The following is a 13505-nucleotide window of genomic DNA, read 5'->3' as shown; positions in this document are numbered from 1 at the left end:
AAATGGTAATCTCGCCTTCTGAGATTTCCAAACCCCTTGTGCTGACAGAGATCCTCAGACAGCCTCCCAACCAAAAAGACTCACATCTGTAGAGATCATGGTCCAGGTTGAAAGAAACGAAGAGACCTGTAGACTAAATGATGGTGATCTTAACCACCAAATCAAGAGAGATAAATATTAGGATTTGAAGATTAAAAATGCGAAATCCTAGAATCCCTGCACCATAATTCAGCATAAAAGACTGAAAAGGTTCTTTCTATTGAAAATGAGCAAAGGGAATTAAATCCAATGCTGTGGCCATAAGACCTAAAACTTCTATGCATATATAGCAACTGAAGGAAATAATAGAGACTAAAGGTACCGACAAACGGAACACAATAAAATTGTCCCTTGTCTGATAGAGACAAAGACAGAGACACAAATATCTGGAAACCTAAAAAAGGTGACCCTTGTGTGAGGAATCAAGAGCTTTTGAAAAAAAGATCATCTAACTATGTCCTGAAGAGCAAAGTGAATCATATGAGATTCCGCATCCTCAGAAAATAATCTGAATGAAATCAGAAAAATGAAAATATGCATTTATTGTATCTAATGAAAACAAATAATGCTATCACTGACCAAAAAGGCAGAATAGTTTGAATAAAACTCCAAAACCCAGTTCCTAAAAATGGAACTGGAAGAAATACCCCAGAAGATTCCAGGTCTGAGCAGCGCTTGAACCCCATGGGTGCCTAGCCATGCTTCAACAGTACCCAAAATATATAGGACCGAAACACACTTAAAGAAAGTGTTAGCCTTACTGGAATAAAATCAAAGAAATTTGGACCGAATAGAACCAAATAAATTTAAAAAAAGTCTTAACCTGCCCCTTGCCAGCCAAGCTGGAATACGGCACGTACATCGCAATATTAGGGAGCTGATTTCAAAATGAAAAATTTCCAATTATAAACATGTTACTTGGGAAAGAATTCAGGAATTCGTTCCTTAATAAGAACAACCAAACTAGTATAAGCTTAAAGTTTTAGTCTTAGAACTAAATCTTGAAGCCCAGAGTAACAGTTAATAATTTAATCCAATTATAAAACAAATAATTGATTATCTTAGAACAAAATAAATATGGATTTTTTTAAAAATCACAAAATTCTTCTAGCTAAAAAAGCTAAAGACATAGATTAACCCTCATTTGCGAAAATATTCAATAAAATGAAGACACAAATGAAATTATTAGCATGATAGTCCAGTTTAAAGGAACAGTCAATACAGTGGACTTGCATAATCAATAAATGCAAAACAACAAGACAAATGCAACAGCACCTAGTCTAGTAAATGTTGTCCCTTAACAATGCTAAAATAAATCATAATCTGATACTTGATCTTAAAGTAAACAGAACAAAAATGAAGCAATTGCAATATCCAAATAAATCACAGGACCAAGAAAAGTACCTGAAACTAAATAATTTTCCATAAATAAGATACAACCATCTAAAGGAAAATAAATACTATTTTGCTATAGAAACAATAGCATAATTAGTAGGAGTAGAGATAGCCCCAATAAATTGGAGAACCCTCCAAATTGAATTTAACTGCTGGCAAAGAATATAGTTTAAAACCTTTGAAGAAGGAAAAAAAGACAATTCTCAGCCTATTCCATTCCCTAGTATGGGGAATTGGAAAGAAAACCTCTGAAAATACAGAAGAATAAATAGGCAGAAATAGTGTCAGCTAGTCTTAAAGAACTAGTTACCTTAATATCCAAAATAATCAACACCTTTTCAACAAAGAACAAATGTACTTTAATAATAAAAAAATAATAAAAAAAGTAGATTCGTTAGTGTCAATATCTGATGAAGAAAATTCTGAAAGAGAAAAAACATCATCAGAGAAGGATAAATCAGTATGTTGTTGGTCATTTGAAACTTCAATAATTAAAAAAGAAGTGAAAAAGACCTAAAATTTTTTATTAGAAGGCATGAAGTCAGACAAAGCCTTTAAAATAGAATCAGAAAAATATTTCTTATAAATCTTCTAAATATTTCTTGTACATAAGATGTAAGAATGGCAATATATAAAGCATAAATACTAATGGATTCTGCATGTAAAAGTATATCATAATAACTTATTACAAACCATAGCTAAAGATAAACATTTATAACATTTAAAATAAATGAACTTAGCTTTGGTAGAACTGAAACTCAGTTAAGCGTTTTTCCAGAAGTGGCTTCTGATTCAGGGTCAATCTGAGACATCTTGCAATATGTAATAGAAAAAACAACATATAAAGCAAAATTGATCAAATTCCTTAAATGACAGTTTCAGGAATGGGAAACAATGCCAATGAACAAGCTTCTAGCAACCAGAAGCAATAAACAATGAGACTTAAATATTGTGGAGACAACAATGACGCTCAAATTTTTTAGCGCCAAAAAAGCCGCCCACATTATTTGGCCCCTAAATGATTTTGGCGCCAAAAATGACGCCACATCCGGTAACGCTGACACTTTTGGCGCAAAAACGTCAAAAAAATGACGCAACTTCCGGCGACACGTATGACGCCGGAAATGACAAGAAAATTTTTGCGCCAAGAAAGTCTGCGCCAAGAATGACGCAATAAAATGAAGCATTTTCAGCCCCCACGAGCCTAACAGCCCACAGGAAAAAAAAAGTCAAATTTTAAAGGTAAGAAAAATTTAATATTCAAATGCATTATCCCAAATAATGAAACTGACTGTCTGAAATAAGGAATATTGAACATCCTGAATCAAGGCAAATAAATGTTTAAACACATATATTTAGAACTTTATATAAAAGTACCCAACCATAGCTTAGAGTGTTACAGAAAATAAGACTTACTTACCCCAGGACACTCATCTACATATAGTAGAAAGCCAAACCAGTACTGAAACGAGAATCAGTAGAGGTAATGGTATATATAAGAGTATATCGTCGATCTGAAAAGGGAGGTAAGAGATGAATCTCTACGACCGATAACAGAGAACCTATGAAATAGACCCCGTAGAAGGAGATCATTGAATTCAAATAGGCAATACTCTCTTCACATCCCTCTGATATTCACTGCACACTGAGAGGAAAACCGGGCTCCAGCCTGCTGCGAAGCGCATATCAACGAAGAATCTAGCACAAACTTACTTCACAACCTCCATGGGAGGCAAAGTTTGTAAAACTGATTTGTGGGTGTGGTGAGGGGTGTATTTATAGGCATTTTAAGGTTTGGGAAACTTTGCCCCTCCTGGTAGGAATGTATATCCCATACGTCACTAGCTCATGGACTCTTGCTAATTACATGAAAGAAAACGTCACATGACAGAACAGTGCCCTGAACTGCTGCCCAATAAATCCCCAACCTTTAAAAGGGATATTCAGTCTCATAAGGATCCACCTTGTTCTCTAAGTATCCTTTTATTTTTCTAAAACAAGGAACTCCTAAGTGCTGCATCCTTCTCACCTAGAAAGTAAAAGCACTTAACTGAGGATCCGCTGTAGGACAGGTACAGCAAACAGGTGTGACAGAATCCTCACTGACATAGACCTGTAGATAAAGAAAAAACAGAGTAACCAACCCTGGTTTTCTATATAGGGGTAGCAAAAATGTTGGAAGGTAAGCAAAGACCACCTCACCATCTTCCAACTGCTAAAAGCCACCATTACTCTTACTAAAAAGAATTACATGGACACAGCATAACCCCAATCACCTACAATGTTACACAGGCAAATAATAACTGTGGATTGTGGGTAATGGGAGGATACTTAAAGGGACACTGAACCAATTTTTTTCTTTCATGATTCAGATGGAGCATGCAATTTTAAGCAACTTTCTAATTTACCCCTATTATCAATTTTTCTTCGTTCTCTTGCTATCTTTATTTGAAAAATAATGCATCTAAGCTTTTTTTGGTTCAGTTAACCTGGACAGCACTTTTTAATTGGTTAATTAATTTATCCACCAATAAACAAGAACAAACCAGGTTGTTCACCAAAAATGGCCCGGCATCTAAACTTACATTCTTGCATTTCAAATAAAGATACCAAGAGAATTAAGAACATTTGATAATAGGAGTAAATTAGAAAGTTGCTTAAAATGTCATGCTCTATCTGAATCACGAAAGAAAAAATTTGGGTTCAGTGTCCCTTTAAGGCTTTGCTGGGGTATTCTTTGCCTCCACCTGGTGGCCAGGAGTTTAATTCCCACTAGTAATTGAATGGATTTGTGGACTCTCCATGACATTGGAAAAAAAACCAATGATGTATGTTTGATGTTTTGTACTGCAAGAACTGAAACTTTTCTAATGTATACCTGAGTTTTTATTTATTTAAAACTAAGATTAACTCACCAGAGTAACTGGTCTGTGATACTCATGGTTTTAGTTTGTAATATGTTTAACCAAATATTCCTACTGGACAATATACATAATCTTAGTTTACTTTTTCAAATGGAAGCTCTCTAATTTATTTGAATGCATTCATAGCGGACTCAAGGAATTGCACTGATAATGTGCTGCCTGGGTCCGAGAATAAAATGATATCACCCAACTCTCTTTCCACTACAGTCTAAACCCAACCATTGCACTGCATCCTAAAGGCAAAAGAGATACATTGATATATACAATTGACTTGGGCACTTCTTATCATTTAAGGCAACCATATTCTCCCCATGGGCTGTCCCTGTTAAGTGCTGCCTGTACCAAATGGTCCCACAAGGACCTACTATAGAGCTGGCCCTGAATGTATTTTAAAAAGAAAGAAAAAATTGCCAGGCTTCCATCTGAATCTTGACGAATTAGGAAGGTGACCTCTGATTGTCTGCTGAACATTATGTATTGATGAACAATGGGATGGTAAATGTAACAATACTCATCTTAATATGTCTCTAATGTAACTAATATGATTTTAACTATTCAAATTGTGTTATAATCTGCCAGGTTCTATATGCGTGTGCTTTTTCAGGAACGGACTGACTCCTCCAGTAATTGGTCACCAGCACCCCATCCAACCCCTTCAATCAACACTCCTTTCTAGGCCCTCTTCCTGGTCCCTGCAATGCTAGTTTGCTGGGTACTCAGTTATGTACGCTTATTTATTTTTTGTTATTCACTTCCCGTTCTTGGCTGCATGGGAACAGTGACTACTGTTATTGATTTGGTGGAGTAGTCTGCCCTTGAGGTCACACTAAATACTGACTTTTGCCTAGGAATAACCTGGGAATGGAGGCTGCTTTAATGGATGGAACCAACGCAGATGGCCCGCAGTATCGAGTCTGCTGAGGTATCAGGGATGAGACAGTTGGGGGCAAAAGTTGACTCACATAGAAGCCAGGCTGCAAAAACGTCACATATTCACTGGGGGAGCTGCCAGTATACTTGCATTCTCTGGGCAGAAGGGTTTTGCAGTGAGAGGGGAGTGCTAATAGGATACAGCAGGAAGATAGTGGGCTGCCATAAGGGGATCCTAAGCTCTCACTTGGAGATTTAAAAACTGTAAGAACTGCTTAGGTAGAAGCATAGTATTTTTCTGTGACAGTAAGGATTTTATAATAAACACTATAAATGTTTTTTATGTACTGTTGAATTAAACTATTAAAGATATTGGCCTTCTGGTTATAAATATTTTGCATCAGCAAGGCCACTCTCAAAGGAAAATTAGCAAACAAACTGGATAGTCAAGATGTGGTATTCAAAAGCTGTTATAAAGAAATTTGAAGAATCCGGAGACAAAAACGTACTGGAAGGCCAAGAAAACGTTCAAAACCTGATGAGAAGTTTCTCAAAGTTCCTCTTTAAGAGACCAGAAAAAGTCCAGCAAAGACCTGACTCCACATCTGTCAGCTCCATCCAGATGCCAAGTTGACCCTTCTACAGTCTGAAGAAGCTTGATCAGGAATGGTCGTTGTGGAAGGGTGGCAGCCAAGAAACCACTTTTTTTGGAAGGGGAACAAGGTGAAAAGGCTAAGATATGCTAAAGCTCACAAAGATTGAAAGGATGATCAGTGGAAAAGAGTATTATGGAGTGACAAATCCAAGTTTTAAAATTCTGGGTCCAATCATCGATCAACATGTGAGAAGAAGAGTTGCAGAGAGATGGAAGAATGAGTGCTTGCGGCCTTCAGTGAAACATAATGGTGGCTCTGTCTTGGTTTTGGGCTGCATTTTTGCCAGTGGTGTTGGGGATATTGTCCGAATTGATGGGATCATGAATGCTGAAAAGAACAGACAGGTTTTAATTCATCATGCCATTCCTTCCTTTTGATTGGGAATGGTTTTATTTTTCAGCATGATAACGATCCTGAGCACACAGCTAATGCAGTGAAATCATATTTGGAGAGAAAAACAGCTGACAAAACACTGACAGTCATAGTCCAGACCTGAATTTTATAGAGACAGTAAGGGATCACCTGGTCAGATAACTAAATAAAAGAAAACCTAAATCTAACGAAGAACTCTGGGAACTGCTGAAAGAAGCCTGGTATAATATACCAGAAGATTATTTCAGAAAACTTTAGGACAGTCTCCCTAAAAGAGTTCAAGATGTGCTTAGTGACAAGGGAGGTCACACTAAATACTGACTTTTGCCTAAAGAAGCCATTTTGTTCTGAAAATTGTGGGGGTTTTTTAAATTTATGTACATATTTTCTGTATTTTCTGTTTTTATCTTAATAATATATATATAAAATCAACCAGCACTCGTCAAAATATTTAGATCAAAACAACATTGGCCTGTATTTATACACAGCAATGTTGCAAAGACGTAGCAAAAAAAGTAAATAAAATTATAAAAAAGAAATCCTGCCAAACAGGAAGGATCCCATATAAATGCTACCTTATCAAGGTTGTCATTACAATTTATATCAAACCAAGCATCTCAGAAAACAACGAGACCACCTGAAATTGGAATTATCAAAAAAATGCAATCTAATAGTCTGTATAAATATATAAATCCCAAAAATTTAATTAAGCAGCAGCTACACTAAAAACAAACAATGAGACGGGTCATACTGATAGTGTACTATTCTTCGGGGGAAAAACATTATCAAAGTCCATACAGAGCAGTGCCTCGGAGGTGATAATATATGGTTACCCAACTCTATAAAGCACTTTTATCCTATATCTCTATGTGCTTATAAAAGTCAAAAGTACAGCCCAATGTCTGGGTAGCTAATCATGTACAGAAAATTATACAATTTGTGGGAGCCGTTTCTTCCTGAGATGAGCATAGGCAGTGATTTATGGAGGACCGCTTCTAGGGCTGATGTCTAACGGCTATGACTACCTCAGCAAAATCCAAAATCATCTAGTCTCAGGGGGAATCAGCTAATTCCCCTTGAAAGTTAATAAACAGTTGTGACACACGTTTCACCCATACTGCATTACTCAAGGGCTTTGTACAGTTGTCAGATTAATTGTTGTAATGACAACCTTGTGCTGGCTAGGGTAGCCTTTATATCAGATCCTTCCTTTTTTGGCAGGATTTCTTCCTTTATAATTTTATTTTTATATATATATATATATATATATATATATATATATATACATACAATTTATTTTATACATATACATTTGTCAAACCCTGCATGAATAGGAGGGAGGTGAAGGGGGCCCTTAATTTTCTAGCTCAGGGGCCCCATAGGTTGTCAGTCTTCCCCTGATTGTAAGAGCTATAGAATGAGATCTGTAGGGCAGCTTCTGTAATAAGACAAGCGTTTTAAGGCAGACATTCAGGGTGTATTGAGACATAGGGACCTATTTAAGAAGGTGCGAGTGGACATGATCCAATATTGCGGATCGTGTCCGCTGCACATCAATAAATGCCAACAGCATATGCTCTCTGCATTTATCATTGCACCAGCAGTTCTTGTGAACTGCTGGTGCAATACCGGCCCCTGCAGATTCGCGGCCGTGGTGTCAATCAACGCGGCCGGGGTGTCAATCAACCCGATCGTATTGGATCAGGTTGATTTCCAGCAATGTCTGTCCGCCGCCTAAGAGCAGGCGGATAGGTTATGGAGCAGCAGTCTTTATAACTTGTGTTTATAACTTCATAACTTGTGTTTCTGGCGAGCCTGAAGGCTCGCCAGAAACACGGGGCATCAAGCTCCATACGGAACTTGATAAATATGCCCCATACAGTCATCTCACTTTAAATTCTTCTCAGTTATTTCCAAAACTTAGAAAAGTTCTCTAGTCATATCCCAATTAATAAAAAAAACAGCATAATAAACTACACTCAACTTTTTGATTTAATATCTTGAAGTGTCATTTTCAACTTTAAATTCTTATTATGATGAACCAGCTGATGGAATTGTTCATGGTCTCTTCTGCTTTTCAAAATCCCACTTCTTGACAATTCATTTTCCATACTTATTATCTAAAGCAGATCAAAGAAAAAAAAACATTTTAAATATTTTTGGTCCAATGAAATACGTAAAAACCCTGTCAAACTACACATTTACAAAAACACAATTAATTATTGAACTTTGATAATGCCAATTATAAATTATGTTAAACATCACATAAAAGTGCAAAAACAAAATACTCTACTATGTTAGAGCATTTTATGCTTGTACTATTGCTTGCATATAACAGTGTTAATCCCTGCAAATGGATTAAATACATAGTTAAAGTCAGCTGCAGAGCAGCAATGCACTACTGGAAACTAGCTGAACACATCTGGTGAGCCAATAACGAGACAAATGTGTGTAGCTACCAACTTATAGCTAGCTACCAGTAATGCATTGCTGATGCTGTCAACAAAGGATAACCTGAGAACAAAATAAATGTGATAATAGAAGTCAATTTAAAAGTGCCTTAAAATTACATTCTCTTTTTGAATCAACAACTTTTAATTTTTACTTTACTATCCCTTTAAGTCTATATGGACCAGATATGAACCAAGACATTTCATAAAGAGACATGGGCAGCACCTTGACAAATTGACTAGAATAATTTTGCATTATGATTTAATTTGCAAAAAAATATGCATTATATATGAGGTAATTGGCACTTTATGCCAACGCAAGTAGTGGATAATTAAGCATGTATATTACCTATCTATCGGCTAGATTACGAGTTTTGCGTTATGAGTGAAAAAGTCTCATAACGCTGCTTTTTTACTACCGCTGGTATTACGAGTTTTGCAGGTATAGCTGTACCGAGAATTAGAACAAGAACAATTGTGTGTTACCCTGCGCAGGAGTTTCTAGAAAACCAATATGCCAGTAGGTAATGGAGAGCCCCTCTCTCCACAACTAGGCCAAAAGACTGAAAAAATAACTTGCTCAAAGAATGAGACAAGATATTTAAAACCTATGGCGCTGCATGAAATGCTGCTAAAATTGGTGTTTAGACAAATAGATGTTTAGAAAAATTGGATAAAATATGATATAACTTACATCAAAGCGTGTAAAAGGGTATATAGAAGTATAAAAAACGTTTGGTCTCAATGGTAACACATACACAAATTTCTAAAATGAACAAAAATAAGTTTATTGAAACAAGTATAAAATTTGTGAAATGAGAAAAAATAAAAATGAAATAAAAATGCTGATCAGCTATTCGAACAGGGCTGGAGAGAACTAAGTTAGCCACTTTGTCGGTCGGGTTCAGGGAAACTCAGGTTCGCTTTCTTCAAAGAGCGTACCTCACTCCGAGACATCTGGCTAAATGGGTGCCAATGCACCCTAACGTGTGTGCAAAGTGCTCAATGGAAGCCCCTACCCTTTTACACTATATTTGGGAATGCCCAACAGTCAGGCAATATTGGGGTAAAATACAATACTGGATTAATCAAGCTCTACAGATAAGACTCACAATCCTACCGGAAACTGTCATTTTCTTACACTGGGAATCACAACACAAACAACAAGATGCAGTGCTGAGTCTGATAATATTGTTAGCTAGAAAATGTATTCTAAATAAGTGGACGGGGAGGAGAGGCCCCTCTTTTCAAGGCTTTAAGAACCTACTCAGAACACAGATATTCATTGAGCAGGTAGATGTCAGGATGGATGTTCAAAATAGACTGGGCCATTTCTTGCGTAAATGGCGCAGGCTTATACTCACCTTTGAACTAGAGATACAAAGACAAATACTGTTCCCATTTAAAGACTCAGCTGCCTTCTTGGAGGGAGGGCTGAGGGGCGAGTGGGAGCACTTACTTACTGAACCGATGAACCTGGGATAGAACTCTTCTCTCTTCCCCCCTCTCTACTTCCCCCCTCCTGTACTCCCCCTTGTACTCTTCTTCTCCCTTTTTTTTTTTTTTTTCTTCTTCCACCGCCGTCGGGCCTTCTGGGAGCTAGCTTCACGTTAGTATCTACAGTTATTTATTGAGACTTGTTGAGTTTTATTGTTTAGGTTAATATAGATAGGTAGTAAGTAGGACTACTAAGAAAATGGAAAATGGATAGGTGGGGGTTATTAGGGGCATATGCTGATATATGACACTACATCCAAAAAACTCATATTGCAAAATCATTGTATTGAATGTACAAGATGTCGACATTAACGGTATCACATAACTGTATTGTTCTTGGTTGTTTGCATATTTATGCTTTACTATAACGTGATTGTATTTGTATCGCCCTACTCCACACTAATAAAAATGATATGTTAAAAAAAAAAATGCTGATCAGCTAATAGAAACACAAACAAAAAAATTCAAAAAAATTGTGTGTAGTATCAATTGATAAAGTAAAACAAAACAAAATGCACAATCACAAAATAAAAGTTGATCCAAAGCAATTCACGTTGATCCAAAGCAATTCACAGGCCCTCAGGGGTTAATATTGTGGGTTTAGTCCAGAGCGGAATTTTTGCGAAATCTCCTTCAACAGCTGAGATCTTGAGCGTCAATTTGTAGCTGGAAAGGAGCTGGAATGAAAATTGATCCAAATCAAAAGACAAGCAGAGAACCAAAATTAAGGTGTTCGATTTTACTTACACCGTGTTTTGGTCTCTGCAGCAGCGGTGAATCCCTTCAGAGGACTGCGGTGGAACCGGATACTTCTTAGGTACAGATATCGGTAGACCGGCTTCTATGCTGTGAGGAATCCTGAGCGGAGTGGTTATCTATTGTAGCTAGCTTAGGGTTTATTTTATAGGTAAGTATTTAGTCTTAAATAGGAATTATTTAGGTATTAATTGTCATTTTTATTTACATTTATTTTAATTATGTTAAAGTTAGTGGTGTTAGGGTTAGGATTACGTTAGGGTTAGACTTAGGGTTAGGTTTAGGGGTTAATAACTTTAGTATAGTGGTGGCAACGTTGGGGGCGGCAGATTAGGGGTTAATAACTGTAATGTAGGTGGGGCGGCAGATTAGGGGTTAATAACTGTAATGTAGGTGTCGGCGGTGTCGGGGGCAGCAGATTAGGGGTGTTTAGACTCGGGGTTTATGTTAGGGTGTTAGGTGTAAACATAACTTTTCTTTCCCCATAGGAATCAATGGGGCTGCATTAAGGAGATTTACACTCCTTTATTGCAGGTGTTAGGCTTTTTTTTAGCCGGCTCTCCCCATTGATGTCTATGGGGAAATCGTGCACGAGCACGTAAAACCAGCTCAAAGCAGCGCTGGTATTTGTGTGTGAGCTCAACGCTGAGATATTGCCTGCTAACGCCGGATTTTTGCAAACCTGTAATAGGGAGGTGAGCGGTGGAAATAACTTGCACGTTAGCACCGAGTCGCTCATAACGCAAAACTCGTAATCTAGCCGTATGCTAGTGAAGTTGTATACTCAAAAAATGCACTATTGTGCATACCAGAATTGCCTTTTAAATCCATTTAAAGGGACAGTCTACACCAGAGTTTTTATTGTTTTAAAAGATAGATAATCCCTTTATTACCCATTCCCCAGTTTCGCATAGCCAGCATGATTGTATTAATATACGTTTAACCTCTATGATTTCCTTGTATCTAAACCTCTTCTGACAGACCCCTGATCACATTACTTTTTATGTATTATCTATTGACTTGCATTTTAGCCAAATAGTACTGTGTAGTGCTAACTCCTAAATAACTCCACAGGTGTGAGCACAATGTTATCTTTATGGCCCACATGAACCAGCAGTCTCCAGTTGTTAAAAGCAAATAAAAAAGCATGTGATAGGAGGCTGTCTTTAGTGGCTTAGAAACAGGCAGAAATTTAGAGGTTTAAATGTTATAAAGTATATTAATATAACAATGTTGGTTGTGCAAAGCTGGGGAATGGGTAGTAAAGGCATTATCTATCTTTTTAACCCTTTGGCTGCTAAGCCATTTCCCACCTGGGTGCTAAGCTGGTTTTGAATTTAGTTTTTTTTTTTGTTTTTTTTTAAATATATATATTTTTTAACGTTTTTACTTTCTTTTACAGATCCCCAAAACTTATACCATTCGAAAGGTTAGGCGATTACCTTTCCAACGGTGGGTCTTGGGGGTCTGTAGCTGCTTAGATGCCTGAGATACAGGCTTCTCAGCAGCATGCCCCATCTCCCTATACTTATTGTTAATTTTAAATAAAGTTGCGCAGTGACGTCATCACGTCATTGCGCATGACATCACCACGCGAAACGTTAAGCCCCGGGCGATGCCTGTCACTATACAGCCCAGATCGCCGGGGAGGGAGTAGATGGGAGCCCCCAGATTGCCCTCAAGGCGGGTGAGTGCTAGCAATGGCTCTGAGCCGTCATCAGCACCTGACTGGCACAATTTGCGACGGCTCAGAGCAATTTTAGTGTAGACTGTCCCTTTAAGCTGTTTCTTAGCTCAGTAAGGTATCTGGGACATACTGAATTATATGTCAAAATGTTTGTAAACCTAGTTCATATTTGTGAAGCTGGGAACTTCTAGCCATTTACTAAAGTCTTCCAGCTGCAAACCTGAGCACTATATTTATCAAAGGAAATGAGTAGTGAATGCAGTGGCGTTTTTCCTTTGATGGATCATTTGCAATTATTACACCCATTTTGCCCCAGTTTGCAGCTGGTGAACTTGTAAATCGTTTTAACTGTTTATCAAGCAATTGCCAGACTTGTATAAAAAGGCAGTTTATTGAAAGTCAGTTTGATGGGTTTGTTACCAGGTGTTACCAGGTGTGTCAATGATTATTTTATTTGTTATGCTCTGCTGTAGTATTTTCAATCTTTGGTCGCCAAGCATACAACAATAATAATAAAAAAAAAAAAGATTTATTAGAAACGCTGTAGTTTTTGTAGTCTGTTCACTTCCAGAAATGATTGGCTTCATAACTGGATTTCTATTAGAACAATTTATTGCCTGATTCCATTTTCCAAACAATAGCTAGTTATATATATATATATATATATATATATATATATATATATATATATATATATATACAGGGAGTGCAGAATTATTAGGCAAGTTGTATTTTTGAGGATTAATTTTATTATTGAACAACAACCATGTTCTCAATGAACCCAAAAAACTCATTAATATCAAAGCTGAATAGTTTTGGAAGTAGTTTTTAGTTTGTTTTTAGTTATAGCTATTTTAGG

At 37.0% G+C, this 13505-nt stretch overlaps 1 protein-coding gene across 1 annotated transcript in view; it reads right to left on the bottom strand.

The window, feature by feature from the left end:
* LOC128656900 (uncharacterized) overlaps positions 1-13505 on the bottom strand; it is a 351437-nt gene that overhangs the window by 157335 nt on the left and 180597 nt on the right. Inside the window, exon 6 of the mRNA XM_053711069.1 lies at positions 8241-8376. Within this exon, the coding sequence (XP_053567044.1) occupies positions 8241-8376 (136 nt within the window). The remainder of the gene's footprint in view (positions 1-8240; positions 8377-13505) is intronic.

This window comes from Bombina bombina, chromosome 4, assembly GCF_027579735.1.
Source record: "Bombina bombina isolate aBomBom1 chromosome 4, aBomBom1.pri, whole genome shotgun sequence".
Classification (NCBI taxonomy): domain Eukaryota; kingdom Metazoa; phylum Chordata; class Amphibia; order Anura; family Bombinatoridae; genus Bombina; species Bombina bombina.
The sequence above is the reverse complement of the archived record's forward strand: the minus strand, read 5'-3'. Positions and strand labels throughout refer to the sequence as shown.